General features: G+C 39.7%; 1 protein-coding gene across 6 annotated transcripts in view; it reads left to right on the top strand.

Annotated features, from left to right (window-relative positions):
* SSX2IP (SSX family member 2 interacting protein) overlaps positions 1-12727 on the top strand; it is a 50237-nt gene that overhangs the window by 14234 nt on the left and 23276 nt on the right. For 3 of the 6 annotated variants that reach the window (XM_046645547.1, XM_046645549.1, XM_046645546.1), the window contains exons 2-5: positions 3847-3974; positions 4572-4741; positions 5201-5413; positions 11624-11734. In XM_046645547.1, coding sequence (XP_046501503.1) covers positions 3932-3974; positions 4572-4741; positions 5201-5413; positions 11624-11734 — 537 coding nt within the window. In that variant the 5' untranslated portion in view covers positions 3847-3931. Of the gene's footprint in view, positions 1-1075; positions 1095-3846; positions 3975-4571; positions 4742-5200; positions 5414-11623; positions 11735-12727 lie in introns of those variants that run through there. The other 3 variants (XM_046645551.1, XM_046645550.1, XM_046645548.1) reach the window with 2 other exon arrangements.

Below are 12727 nucleotides of genomic sequence, written 5' to 3'. Positions count from 1 at the left end.
GTGGTACTAATCTTGTGGGAACAGCGTCGTATGTGTGGTGAGTCGCTGACGGAAAGGTCATCATGCGGCAGGTGGCTGTACATTGATTGACACTCTTAAGTCTCCTCTTTTGGAAAAACTGGTTGGGTAACTTTTATCACAAGGCTCGTAGTGTATAATTTGGTGCATCATTGAACAGAAGAGGATCCATAGAAACTTTAACGTTGTGTGAAATCATAAATTGTTAGTAAATTCTTTGTTTCATAGCACTTCAAAATGGAGTTTGAGTTTTCATTGTGAACATTTAACTAGACCCGAATATTTTGCAGATTTGTTTTTTTCTTAGTTAATGGGACAGGGAAGAGTTCACTGTCTAAACCTTTAGACACTGGAGAGCTAAATTCACAGAGAGTAACTAACTTAAATACAACTTTAAAGAATGGATATGTAGTAGACACGCTGTGATGTTGGATGATCTTTCTGTATGAGGAGAAAAGGCCCGTAGGGCACTATTGTGTCTTATTTACAAATATCTTTAAAAACAGGACTTAGAAGGGTCCCTATTTCTGTTTTCTTCTGATCTTGTCCCTCCACGAACCTAACAATTAGAAAGAATTAACTCACTGTCTAATGTGTTTTTATAAGGATATCTGGCTCCAGATCTTCTGAGGATTTATGTTCAACTTTTATTAAGAGCAGCAGTGTGTTTTCTAACAAGTTTTAGAATCCTGTCATTTGTACCAAACAGATCTGTGTCTAGATGATGATGATGACACCTGATGTTAATTACCTGTGTCCCACATGCCGTGTGCTAAATATGCTTCCTGTGCGTTATCTTACTTAATCCTCTTGGGAAACTGAAGTAAGCACCATTGTAATGGCAGTTTACCTGTGAGGAAGCCAGGGCTTGGGGAGGTTAACTAACTTACCCAAGCAGAGCAGGGTTAGAGTAGATGGGTTTATTGTCCTTTGGATCCTGTTTTGCTTAAACTTACTGTCTCTGAAAGCCAAAAGTAAAATCATTGTCTTTCTTGGTGCAGACTCAACTTCCTCCTGCTCATCCAGTTGCTGAAGGCACCCATTTAAGCACAGTGGGAAGTGCAGACTAGTTCAAGGTACTCTGACCAATGCACATGAGTAGAAAAATGGCCAAAGCTCAGTGCTGGCCTGGATAACCACCTGTGTGTGTGACTTGATAACATGTAATAGAACACATCCCATCATTTGCATTGGTATATATTCTATGCTGTTGTAATCTGGGCGCCATCCTTGATCTCTCCTTTGCTCATATTTCAGTCCATCTGCAAGTCCTGAAGGTTCTATCTGCAGAACACATCCCTCATTTATCCACCTGTTAGAGCTGTGATGGAGCCCTGGTCTTCTTGCCTGAGCTATACCAGTAACCTGATTTCTCCCAGCCTCTACTATTGTCCACCTGTAATCTCCTCAGAGGGTGGAGTAGCCAGAGTGACCTGTTTTAAAGCCTAAGGGAGATCATGTTGCTTTCCTGCCTGAACTCCTTCAGTAGCTTTTCGTTGTAATTTAGGGAGTCAGCTTCCTTCCATCTGTCTTTGCTTGTGGTGCTTCAGATGTTGATGTTTTTCATACTTAACCAAGTTCATTTCCGTCTTGGGTCTTTGTATCTGCTCTTCGCTCTACCTGGGCTGCTCGGGTCGTTGATCATCTTGTGGCTTACTCTCTATCATTTAGGCCTCAGTTCAGATGCAAGCATCTCAGTGCAGCCCCCCTTGGCTAATGTGGATGCCCCCACCCCAACACTCTCTCATGTTACTGTCTTTATTTTCTTTATAGTTCTCCTCATTGTTATGTTAATTTAATTTAAATTATTGCTTGCTTCTTAGCTATTTCTGCCCCAACTAGAAGGTGAACTTCTTGAGAGCAGGGCCTCCCTTTGTACCTGGAAAAGTGTGCCTGGCACATAGTAGCACAATTAAAGGTTTGCTGAATGAATGAAAATTTTCCTGTCACTTGCTTATTACATTACATTGTGAACAGTTCCCCACAATCTTAAATATTCAGAACAGGGGTGATGAACTCTTGATCCACAGTCCAGATCTGCCCTAAAGACACATTTATTTGGCTTATTAAAAAGCGTAGTTGTTTGAGGTATAACTTACATCCAGTCAGGTGCACAGATGCTTGATGAATTGCTCTAATGTGTGTACCCACATAAACCCCTCTCAGATCAAAATGTGGAGGGCTTTCATATCCCCTCCCGCTTCCCACACGAGAACTTGCACAGTTAATCTTTTTCATTTTAACCTTTAAAAATTGGAGATTTCACATAAAAATCTAGAATTCCAACATCTCTTAAAAAATGGAAAGATGTAGCAACAAAGGACCCACTTTCTCCTTCGGTCACGATGTATCATAGCTGAGAAGCAACTGTCCAGAGTGTTGGCTTGTGTTCTCCAGTTTGCCTCCAATCTTCACCTCTCCTCCTTCTATCCCTGACCTTGAAATTGGCTTCCAGTTGCCATTTATAATTTCATTTGAATTGTTTTTTTTTATGATGGAGAAATGTTTATTTCTTCCACTATGTCTGTAAAAAAGTGTAAATGTGGATGGCAGACCGAAAAGGCTGTGTTTCTTTCTTTTTTTTTTTTTTGAGGAAGATTATCCCTGAGCTAACTACTGCCGGTCCTCCTCGTTTTTCTGAGGAAGCCTGGCCCTGAGCTAACATCCGTGCCCATCTTCCTCTGCTTTATATGTGGGACGCCTGCCACAGCATGGTGTGCCAAGCGGTGCCATGTCCGCACCCAGGATCCGAACCGGCGAACCTGGGCCACTGAGAAGTGAAACGTGTGAACTTAACCACTGCGTCACCGGGCCGGCCCCGCTGTGTGTTTCTTATACTTAATCCGTTTCATTCATATATATTTCTGGCCTTTTATGTATTTGTTAGCCATCGTAATTCTACATGGCTGTGTTTAAAGGTTGCACAATGTTGTATAAATGTGTCATTTACCCAATCTCTTATTGTGGAACTTATAAGTTATTTCCAGTTTTTTGGTATTGTAAATGAATATTGTAGATGAATCTTTGTACAAATCATTATTTTATTAGGGTAAAATTTTAGAAATGGAATTTCTGAATTAAAATATTTTCATTTTTATGACTTTTGATACTGCCAAATTGCTTGGTAGTAGTATATGTTGATGTGCTCTTTCTGGGGAGTGGTGTATGGGAGTATTTGTTTTCCTATGTCTGTGCCAATGCTGGGAATTGTAACTAAAAAGAAAGGTTTTGGGGGGTTGGGGAGGAAGTGAAAGGGGTAAAGGGGAAAATTTGTTCAGTGACAGATGGAAACTAGACTACTGGTGGTGAACACGATGTCGTCTATACAGAAGTCAAAATATGATGTCCACCTGAAATTTATATATTGTTATAAACCAATGTTACCTCAATAAAAAAATTTTTAAAAGTTTGCTAGTAATATTTAGTAAAAACAAAAAGTAGGAATGCTGGCCAAGAAGTTTTTCATCTTTTCACCTACGTAAATAAAAATTGTACTTTATTTTAGAGGATATAGTATAGAAATGTTTGTTACTTAGTACAGCGCTATACCTTGGATTTATCTTGTGAGTCAAATCATGCACCACGTACTTTATATATGAAGTAATGTGAATACCTCAGTAGAATTTGAGAATCCTTTAGCCTTGATCGTTATACACACACACGCACAATTATTATTGAGCTCTACCATCTTCTATATGGAAGTGCACGGGAGTAAATGCAAAATTCTTCTGTTTTGAAGGACGTACACCTAACTCTTATACATTGGTTTTGTATGTGCTTTCATATTTTTAATTAGATGCTATTATTCTGTGTTTGCTGTTTAATTAGATGCCTACGTAGAAGAGTGGCAGCAGCTGGACTCTGTGTTCCCCTGCTGAACTGGCCCTCAGGTATCCTGGCTCTGGCGAGTGCTATGGGAGATTGGATGACTGTTACAGATCCAGGTCTGTCTTCAGGTAACTGAGTCTCAAATAATGATAAACTAAGGCAGTAATTGTAAAGGTGGATTTTTCAGTGAAACTATAATTACCATAAATATTGAAGATGTGACTAGAGAAAGACATAAATACTTGCAAAATATCTAATTTTCATCTTGAGAAAAATCATCAGGGAGAGCTAAGTGTTGTGCCGTGATTTGTGGGGTTAAATGCTTTAGATGGGTAATAGGTTACTTGATATTATTTTTGAGGCAAGTTTTCATGCATTTGAAATAAATTCATTGGCTACTTCAAAACATTTCTCTGACGTACTCCTTGAATCGCATAAACTTTGAGTGGCATAGACAAGTGGTTTTTGTCTGTTATTTTTGTAAATCTGATGCACTGAGAATAGGGTAGTGTAGTGTCGCTTAACATGCTTACTAAGAGCACCGCTGTATAGTTGTATCATTTTGGGAAAAAGGTATATGGTTTTCATACAAAGAATAGGTTTGTCCTAATTTGGAAATATTTTAAAATATTTCTATAATTTAAAATCTTTGGTAATGGAGATTGTTTGCTTTGTATGCATTTTTATAAATTATTTACATAAATGCCTTTTATTGATTCTTTCAGAAAGCAAAAATATCTCTCAAAATACCTCAGAAACAAAGATGTCTCCATCAAGTTTATACTCACAGCAAGTGCTATGTTCTTCAATACCTTTATCAAAAAATGTGCACAGTTTTTTCAGTGCCTTCTGCACAGAACAGAATATTGAACAAAGTATTTCATATCTGGATCAGGTAACGTGTTTTTTTTTGTAAGAAGCAATAGCATAAATCATGTTATATAGTAGAAAATATCGCAGTTATGGGAAAAACACTTGTCAAGCACTGGTATGTTGTTACATAATGGTCCGGGAATCATCACATTAGCTTTGCAGAGAAGCTTGATGATCATCTAGGCCAGATGCAAGGTAAATGTTGTCTGGAGCAGGTTAGCCTCCCTGTCACCCAGGGCTCCTCCGCTGGGAGTCTCACCCTGTTTTACTGATGTAGAAACCTAAGTGCCCCGCTCCAGGTCACGTGGTTGCAGAGCAGAGGCTGGTAGAGCCCAGTTCTCTCAATTCTTTGTCCTTTGGGATATTTACGATTTTCTTAACTATCTCAGGATAGTTTCTTTCTCAGAAAAGATTTCTGTCTTTTGTGTCTTTATGAAAATGTCTGGTAACCAACTTTTAGGAAAACATTTTCTCTTACCAGGAATTGACTACTTTCGGGTTTCCTTCATTATATGAAGAATCCAAAGGTAAAGACACAAAGAGAGAATTAAATATAGTTGCTGTTTTAAATTGTATGAATGAGCTACTTATACTTCAGCGGAAGAACCTTCTAGCTCAGGAAAATGTGGAAACACAGAATCTGAAACTGGGAAGTGATATGGACCATCTGCAGAGCTGCTATGCAAAACTTAAGGTAGAAATTCTTGTCCATCTGTGTTTCAATGCCGTTATGTGATTTGATATGCCAGATTTTCACTGGCCTTATCAAACAACTTTTAGGGTTAATGTTTTTAAGTTTTGGGGGGTTTTTTAAACTGGTAAGTAAAAGTGAACTCTGAGTAGTTTGTGCATATCAATCCTGCGGCTTCGTAAGATCTATACTGAAGGCATTGATTTTATCAACTGTTTAGTGACTTGCCCAATCTGTAGAAAGATTAGGACGTATTTATATCTGAGGAAAATAAAGTTTCCCCCATTCCATCCGATCTTGCTTAATAAAGTAGATGCTTAATTTAAAATAGTTTTATTGTGAGAGGCTGTGTCAGTTAATTCCAAGAATATTCTTTTTTTTTTTAATTGAGTTCGTAATAGTTTACATCATTGTGAGATTTCAGTTGTACATTATTTCTTGACTGTCACCACATAAGCACTCCCCTTCACACCCTGTGCCCACCCCCACCCCCCTTCCCCTGGTAACCACTGAACTGTTTTCTTTGTCCCAGTACTTGTTTATATTCCACATATGAGTGAAATCCTCTGGTCTTTCTCAGACTGGCTTGTTTTGCTTAGCATAATTCTCTCCAGGTCCATCCAAGTTGTTGCAAATGGGATGATTTTGTCTTTTTGCATGGCTGAGTAGTATTCATTGTATATATACATACCACATCTTCTTTATCCAATCATCAGTCGATGGGCACTTGGGTTGCTTCCTTGTCTTGGCTATTGTGAATAGTGCTGCAGTGAACATAGGGGTGCATATGTTACTTTGGCTTCTTGATTTCAAATTGTTTGGGTAGATACCCAGTAGTGAGATAGCTCGGTCGTATAGAAGTTCTATTTTTAGTTTTTTGAGGAATCTCCGTACTGTTTTCCATAGCGGCTGTACCAGTTTGCATTCCCACCAGCAGTGTATGAGGGTTCCCTGCTCTCCACACCCTCGCCAACATTTGTTATTTTTTCTTAGTGATTAGAGCCATTTTAACAGGCATAAGGTGGTATCTTAGAGTAGTTTTGATGTGTATTTTGAACATCTTTTCATGTGTTATTGGCCATCTCTATATCTTCTTTGGAAAAACGTATGTTCATATCCTCTGCCCACTTTTTGATGGGGTTGTTTGCTTGCTTATTGTTCAGTTGTGTGAGTTCCTTATATATTATGGAGATTAACCCCTTGTCAGATAAATTATTTGCAAATATTTTCTCCCAGTTGGTGGGTTGTCTCTTTGTTTTGATCCTAGTTTCTTTCACCTTGCAGAAGGTCTTTAGTCTGATGAATTCCAACTTGTTTATTTTTTCTTTTGTTTCCCTTGTCTGAGAGGCCATGGTATTTGAAAAGATCCTTTTTAGTTCCATGTCAAAGAGTGTACTACCTATATTATCTTCCAGGAGTTTTATAGTTTCAGGACGTATCTTCAAATCTTTGATCCATTTTGAGTTTGTTTTTGTGTATGGCGTGAGATAGTGGTCTACCTTCATTCTTTTGCAAGTGGATGTCCAGTTTTCCCAACACCATTTATTGAAGAGACTATCTTTTCTCCATTGTATGTTCTTGGCACCTTTGTCGAAGATTAGCTGTCCACAGATGTGTGGTTTTATTTCTGGGCTTTCAGTTCTGTTCCACTGATCTGTGTGCCTGTTTTTGTACCAGTAGCATGCCATTTTGATCACTATGGCTTCGTAGTACATTTTGAAGTCAGGGGTTGTGAAACCTCCAGCTTTCTTCTTTTTTCTCAGGATTGCCTTAGCAATTTGGGGTCTTTGATTGCCCCATGTGAATTTTAGTATTCTTTGCTCTATTTCCGTGAAGAATGTCATTGGGATTCTGATAGGGATAGCATTGAGTCTGTAGATTGCTTTGTGTAGTATGGACATTTTAACTGTGTTTATTCTTCCAATCCATGAGCAAGGAATCTCTTTCCATCTCTTTAAGTCATTATTAATTTCTCACAGTAATGCCTTATAGTTTTCATTGTTTAAGTCTTTCACCTCCTTGGTTAAATTTATTCCTAGGTACTGTATTCTTTTAGTTGTGATTGTAAATAGCATTGTATTCTTGAGTTCTCTTTCTGTAAGTTTGTTATTAGAGTGTAAAAAAGCAACTGATTTTTCTAAGGTGATTCTGTACCCTGAAACTTTACTGTAGTTGTTAATTATTTCTATTGGTTTTCCGATGGATTTTCGGGGTTTTCTATATAAGATCATGTCATCTGCAAACAGCCAAGAAGAATATTCTTGAGGGCATCTGTGCCAGAGTTGCTGAAGCTCAGTAATGAAAGCAGGACAGATAACTTGTGACTCGTGGAGGTCCCTGGGGCTCCAGAGAAGACCGTCGAGGAATGCTTTCATGAACTTGCTTCTTTCTCTGAACAAAGGAAATATTTTTCACAGGCCATTGATCTGCTGCCTTAAATGATAGAACATCTGTTGCTGGCTTCTGCTTTGCTTTCATTCTTTGTTTTCCTTTTTAAAAAAATTTTTTTTTACTCATTTGAGAAGGAGAGGGAAGAAGGTGTTCAAAATGATGGTACAGTAGGGACTTATGATTGTATGTTATGAATAATATCATCAAGACAAAAGCGTATTATCCACATTGGGTTGCCTTATCTGGGAAAATAGCCTTTGAATCAGCATACTCTCAGGAGATGAAGTTCCTGTTAGTTTTTCACCTGTTGGTCCATGCCTCTCCACTTATTTTTCTTCCTTGTTATCCTCTCCCACCAGCTCCCTCCAAGAACAGGTAACAACAATATAAAAAAAAAAAAAAAACCCACTCAGCATCTCGAATCTTTGAACTCTATTGCATAATAGATCTCTCAGTGTAATATTTTAAAATCCTCTGATGGGAAGTCGACAGCAAAGAAGTGGCCTAGAGGCGGCCTGTATGTGAACACTGGGAACATTTGGGGGTTGGTTGAGGGGCATCTTAGCTCCTCAGCACATCTGCCCACCAGATGTGCCACGTGTCATTGCCTAATGCTATTTTATGTTGTCTTCTGAGCTCATCGACAGTGATAACAGTAGGTTTATCTTTAGTAGTATTTTTAGGTTTTTGTACATCCTGTATGTTTAAGAGGTAGAGATTATCAGACTGTGTATCTTGGCTGACTGGGGAACTGTGGTGAGCTGGAGGGGATAGTTGGTACCCTCTAGGCTTATAAAAAGACTGAGTTGTGCATAATACTTTAATCTTAATCAGAGAGACTTATGGAAGGTCTTATGAAGTAGACTGACCTAGAGTTGTAAACCCTAAAAGGCAATAATTCTGCATTAAAACTTTTTACATCTGTGAACCCTTGGCCAAGTTCTCGTAAGTAGCTGGTGAATAATTAGATAGTGATCTTGCTAATCGGGGCTGCTGAGCCTCTCCTCTACGGAGTGATTGCTTATTAGGACTGCCCAGAGAATAAAGTATTTTCCAGAATATCTTCTAATTTGGGATTTGATCTGGATCAAAGTCATGTATTTTTCTGTGGACAGAAATGTGTGTTTAATGGGAAAAGTTGCTGATCTATCCCTGAAGAGTTTCTAGAACTAGCATATGATTCATTCAATTTGTTGAGCAAAATTTATTGAGTATTTATGTGCTAGGTGCTGGGTTTCTTTAATGGAAGCAAAATCACTCTTTTTGGTGAAGAAGATTGGCTCTGCACTAACATCCATTGCCAATCTTCCTCTTTTTTTTCTCCCTCCCCAAAGCCCCAGTACATAGTTGTATATCCTAGTTGTAGGTCATTCTAGTTCTGAGACACCACCACAGCATGGCCTGATGAGCAGTGTGTAGGTCTGTGCCCAGGATCTGAACCGGCGAACCCCAGGCCACTGAAGTGGAGCGCATGAACTTAACCACTCAGCCACGGGGCCAGCCCTGGCACTGGGTTTCAAAGATGAATGAAACCCAGTCCCTGCTTGCAAGGAGACTGTAGTCCAGTGGAAGGAGGCACAGTGAACCATGATTATTTACTTTGTTAATTGTTCTTGGTGTGGTCAGGGAAAGCTTCACAGAGAGGTAACACTTGATCTGAGATTTGAGGAATGAGTAGAAATTTGCCAATGTTTGGAAAAGACATTGTAAGCAGAGCGTGTAACCTGTATAAAAGCATGGAGGTATGAGAGAGCATTTACTTTCAGGTGACAGCAAATAGCTCCATAGGGGTGAGGTATATGGTATATGATGAAGAGTGGTAAGAGGTGAGGCTGGGACCCAGGCTTCAGATGATGTGAAAGGCATTGTACCGAAACCCGGAGGCCCCGAGGAATGTAAACAGGAGGAAGGCATGATGTAAATATCGCTCCAGCAGTGGGGTGGGGAAGTCTTAGGGGCAGGTGCAGATTTGTATTTGGGATGAAGGTAGGGGGCTCAGAAGGCTGGTGGACAGAACAGCTGTCACAGGCCTTAGCAGTTGCCCAGGCCAGAGAGGTTTTGGACTTGAACTAAAGTAGTGCCAGTGGAGATAGTAAGAGTGAGATGTGAAAAAAACTTAAGACGTAGAATGAGTAGAATTTTATGAAAAGTTGAATTTGGAGAATGAGAAAGTCATTAATTTAAGATACTGTCTGAGTGTCTTGAGTTTACTGAGGCTGATGGTATGATTCACTGAGATAAATGCAGGAAGGGAGTGTTGAGGTTTGCAGGGATGATGATGAGGTCGAGTGACGCGTTGATAATCACTTGGAGGGAATCTCTGATTTGACACGTGGGGCATATCAGCTGGCTGAGTGCCTTTAACTGTAGCCATGCCAGGCGCCGGCCCCATGGCCGAGTGGTTAAGTTCGCATGCTCCACTCTGGCAGCCCAGGGTTTTGCTGGTTCGAATCCTGGGCATGGATGTGGTACCACTCATCAGGCCACGCTGAGGTGGTGTCCCACATGCCACAACTAGAAGGAACCACAACTAAAAAAATACACAACAATGCATGGGGGGGCTTTGGGAGAAAAATGAAAAATAAAATCTTTAAAAAAAACAAAAAACTTAGCCATGCCAAGAGGTCTGGCATGATAGGAAGTTTTAAACACTCCAAAGAAGAGGGTGGCAAAAATTCTGACAACCTTAGAGTTGTCCAAGTTATAGACCTAAATTTTCTGTATCGTTTTGAGATCCATTGTTACAGAGATTGCGCAAGTTGTTGTTTGTGGTCAGTTATGACATAACTTGAGTGACTTTTATATTTTATAAAGATAAGAGGATTTAAAAAATATTTCAGTGGCCTCAAGCAGAGCTTGGGACAGTTCCTAAGGGAATGTGTGGAAGGAATTAGAAGTGAGCATTTTATCCCACACCAATCCCAGGGGTGCTCCCATTCCTCTCTAGGAAAAGTCTTCAGAGAGTTGACTGCCTGCAAAGGAGAACTGGCGTCGGGCTATCACCTCGCTCTTTTTCCCGTGAAGGGTTGCCACTTTGCTTGGTTAGCCATCTTCAGACTTAGCTCCGAGTCACTCTTGGCTCTTTCTCAAAGAGTGTGCTATAGAATTGTTAAAAAATATTTTAAAAGGGCCAGCCCTGCGGCCTAGTGGTTAAGTTTGGTGCACTCCCTGTGGTGGCCCAGGTTTGCAGGTTTGGATCTTAGGCACAGACCTACACCGCTCATCAACCACACTGTGGCAGTGACCCACATATAAAGTGGAGGCAGATTGGCACAGATGTTAGCTCAGGGCTAATCTTCCTCAGCAAAAAAAATAAAAAAAATTTAAATGTCCAAGGGCAGCATCACTGGGATAAGTCAAGTGCCTTTCAAAGGATCCGCTTTGAAGCTCTTTTGTATATACATTAAAAAATTTGGTATTTAAATTTAAGTAGGGGCTGGCCTGGTGTCATTGTGGTTAGGTTCATGTGCTCCACTTCAGCAGCCCGGAATTTGCTGGTTTGGATCCTGAGCACAGACCTATACACCGCTCATCAAGCCATGCTGTGGCGGCATCCCACATAGAAGAACTAGGACTTACAACTAGGATATACAGCTATGTGCTGGGGGGCTTTGGGGAGAAAATAAAATTTAAGTAAATTTTGTAACTTTATAGTACTGAGCTTTATAATAGTTGCTTTAAATAAACATTCTGTGTGATATTAAACCTCAGTTTTAGCTAACAAACCCTAGTATGTGTGAATTGTTTTTACTAACCTTTAAAGAATTCAGTTGCTCTGAATCCTATGTTAATTTTAATCAAAATTGCATGTGAATGTTTTAGGAACAACTGGAAACCTCCAGGAGAGAAATGATTGGGCTTCAGGAAAGAGACAGACAGTTGCAATGCAAGAACCGGAATTTGCATCAGCTACTGAAAAATGAAAAAGATGAGGTGAGTTGTCAGTTGTTGCAGATAAAGTTTAAGTGAATTTGTTTGTTTGTAATTCGAGGTGACCATAAGAGCCTCTTCAAAATAAGAAAGAACTGAGGCCGGCCCAGTGGTGCAGCGGTTAAGTTCGCACGTTCCGCTTTGGCAGCCTGGGCTTTGCCGGTTCGGATCTTAGGTACGGACCTACGCACCACTTATCAAGTCATGCTGTGGCAGGTGTCCCATATATAAAGTGGAGGAAGATGGGCACAGATTATAGCTCAGGGCCAGTCTTCCTCAGCAAAAAGAGGAGGATTGGCTGCAGATGTTAGCTCAGGGCTAATCTTCCTCAAAAAAAAGGAACCGTTTATTCATCCTGTGTCAAATTGGTATGATAGACCTCTGTGTACAGTACGGTATCTATTTAACTGAGAGGTCAGGAACTCTGGCCACCCTCTGCCCCGAGTGGACCCATTTCGCTTAGTATATTAGTCCATAGCTTGTGACAAGCAGTGTCCTTTACTGTCCATCCTAGACTAACATGCATTGTCACTTTTTCTCAGCCACAAGGGTGCCTTAAATGCAGATCTTTCATTCTCTGCCGTACTTAGTGTCTGGCATGCCTCCTCTTGCACTATGTTAGATATTGACATTGTTCATCCAGTCAATTACTTGATTAAATGGCACAAGAGCTATTGTTAAAAAAAAAAAAAAGCAATTGACATTAAAAATCTCATTTCTAAGGCTAAAGACCTTATAATTATAATCACATTTCTGCTTTAGTGGTTACTTAATATTGACACCTATGGAGTTAATGCATTTGAAATTATTATTTCTAAATTTATGTAAGAAGAAACCATTATGTCATTTGTTACTCTGCAGTTTGCTCCCTGACCATGTGATAACTGTAAAAATACAATACTTATTTTCAGTGTTATGTATGTTGTTTTAACTATAATTCAAGACTTTTAGGGGAGCGTATTTCTTTCAGGACCTTACTGTGGTTTAGACAGATTT

This window comes from Equus quagga, chromosome 18, assembly GCF_021613505.1.
Source record: "Equus quagga isolate Etosha38 chromosome 18, UCLA_HA_Equagga_1.0, whole genome shotgun sequence".
Classification (NCBI taxonomy): domain Eukaryota; kingdom Metazoa; phylum Chordata; class Mammalia; order Perissodactyla; family Equidae; genus Equus; species Equus quagga.
This window is presented reverse-complemented; position numbering and strand designations above follow the sequence as displayed.